This window comes from Buceros rhinoceros, unplaced genomic scaffold, assembly GCF_000710305.1.
Source record: "Buceros rhinoceros silvestris isolate BGI_N320 unplaced genomic scaffold, ASM71030v1 scaffold12019, whole genome shotgun sequence".
In the NCBI taxonomy this organism is placed as follows: domain Eukaryota; kingdom Metazoa; phylum Chordata; class Aves; order Bucerotiformes; family Bucerotidae; genus Buceros; species Buceros rhinoceros.
The window spans coordinates 1-1645 of NW_010429781.1; the positions used below are offsets into that span (position 1 = coordinate 1).

The 1645-nt window shown below is 47.7% G+C and overlaps 1 protein-coding gene across 1 annotated transcript in view; it reads right to left on the reverse strand.

Annotated features, from left to right (window-relative positions):
- Positions 1–1110: 1110 nt before the first annotated feature.
- The window catches only part of LOC104499302 (nebulin-like), a gene marked incomplete at its 3' end in the record, with an annotated part of 5821 nt that continues 5286 nt past the window's right edge, over positions 1111–1645 (reverse strand). The window contains exons 9-10 of the mRNA XM_010142791.1: positions 1397–1600; positions 1111–1215 (exon numbers count right to left, since the gene is read on the reverse strand). Of these exons, the coding sequence (XP_010141093.1) occupies positions 1111–1215; positions 1397–1600 (309 nt within the window). The remainder of the gene's footprint in view (positions 1216–1396; positions 1601–1645) is intronic.

Consider the following 1645-nt stretch of genomic DNA (forward strand, 5'->3'; position numbering starts at 1 on the left):
CTGGCAAACATCTTTAAAGGAAACTCATGGCTTAAATTTACAGTAGGTGCAAAACCCAGAACTCAAAGAAGCAGCTGAAATATCCCTGAAAACACATCCCTGCAGCCCTTCTAACAGACCATTGCTGGCCTCACAGATGTGCTCACCACACAGGCCCCAGAGAGTCAGCCCAGGTGATGGGGCGTACCCCTCCACGGCCAGCACTGAGTTCAGCGTCACCCTGCAACACTCAGAGGTTCTGCTCACACACAGCTGAGTGCAGGGGCAGAGCTACTGGGGACGAAACATCTGCTCTGCTGACAAAACATGTCCAGACCCTACTGAGGCTGTGAGGCCTCCTGGCAGACCCTAGAAACATCTCTCTTTAGCAGCCTTTTTTTAGCAGCCTTGTCCTGTCAAAAACAAGAGAGGTTCAGTCCACTTATGAGTCTGAACAGAAACCAAAGTGCCTTCACGTGGCTCGAGACACCCAACCTGCCCAGGATGTGAAGACCAAGAACATGAGGGCTCCTTTGTCAGTGGCGTCTCAGTCCACAGAAGCTTTGTCAGCCCAGCTGGTGACACTGTCATCAGTACAGGTGGGTAAATGACCCCCTTTTTATTCATTTGTGTTGAGTAGCGAAAATTCAGAAACTGAATGCTCTTGCAGGTCAGACCATAAGGATCTCAGGAAAAAACAGTAATAAAAGCAAGAGCAAGACAAAAAAGGGAGAAGCGAAATGTCTGTTGCACTATCACCTCAAATATTTCATACCTAACTCAATAACAACAGGTAACTTTGAAAAACATTTAACATCCTATCAACATCAAGGAAGACCGGGAGAAAAAGTCTGAGGCAAAGTCTGAGTCAAAGTCTAACGAATATGCAAAATGGAAAATGTTTCCAGCTTTACAGAATCTCTAGAGTGGCAGTTCCATAAAATTAGTGAGTGAAAGAAAAGAAATCAACAAAGCATGCGAGGGTTCAGACTCCAACAACAAACACATAGAAGATGGTGTTCGTGCCTCAACATTTACAGCAAAACCTAAAAGACACGGGCCAAAACCGGAGGAACAGTTCTCACTCTTACTTTGTAACAGTTCACACACAGAAAGATTTCATCCTCTTACGTTGCTGATGTTGAGAGCGTTGATTTTGGACTGCACCATGACGGGAGTATCGGAAGGTATCGAAACCTGCGTCTTATCTCTGTCCCAGGCTTCACGATAGAGATGCTGAGGAGAAAGGAAGGAAAATGACATTTCACCAGGCTCTGGACACTGATGAAATCCACCAGCAAGAACGCCGGGGCAATTCCGATTTGCCATACACCCCAAACAGTCAGTCCCGTTCTCCCCTCCACCACAAGGAAAAGAAAAGTCGTCACGTTGATGAAGGGAAGTGGAAGGTGCTTACGTCACTGATCTGCAAAGCATTGATCTTGGCCTGGACAACGTCCGGCGAGTCCGTGATGCTGGTGAACTTCAGCTCCTCCGGCCGCGTGCGGTACAGCCGTTCATTCAGCAGTTCCTGCGCTTTCTTGGCTTTCATCACATCCACAGAACCTTCCGTCAACCAGCCAATGCCTCGCAACCATTCCAGGTCCGACTTGTACACGTTCTGCAAATAAACCAGGGGTTACGGACCTTGCAGAGACAGCTCTGC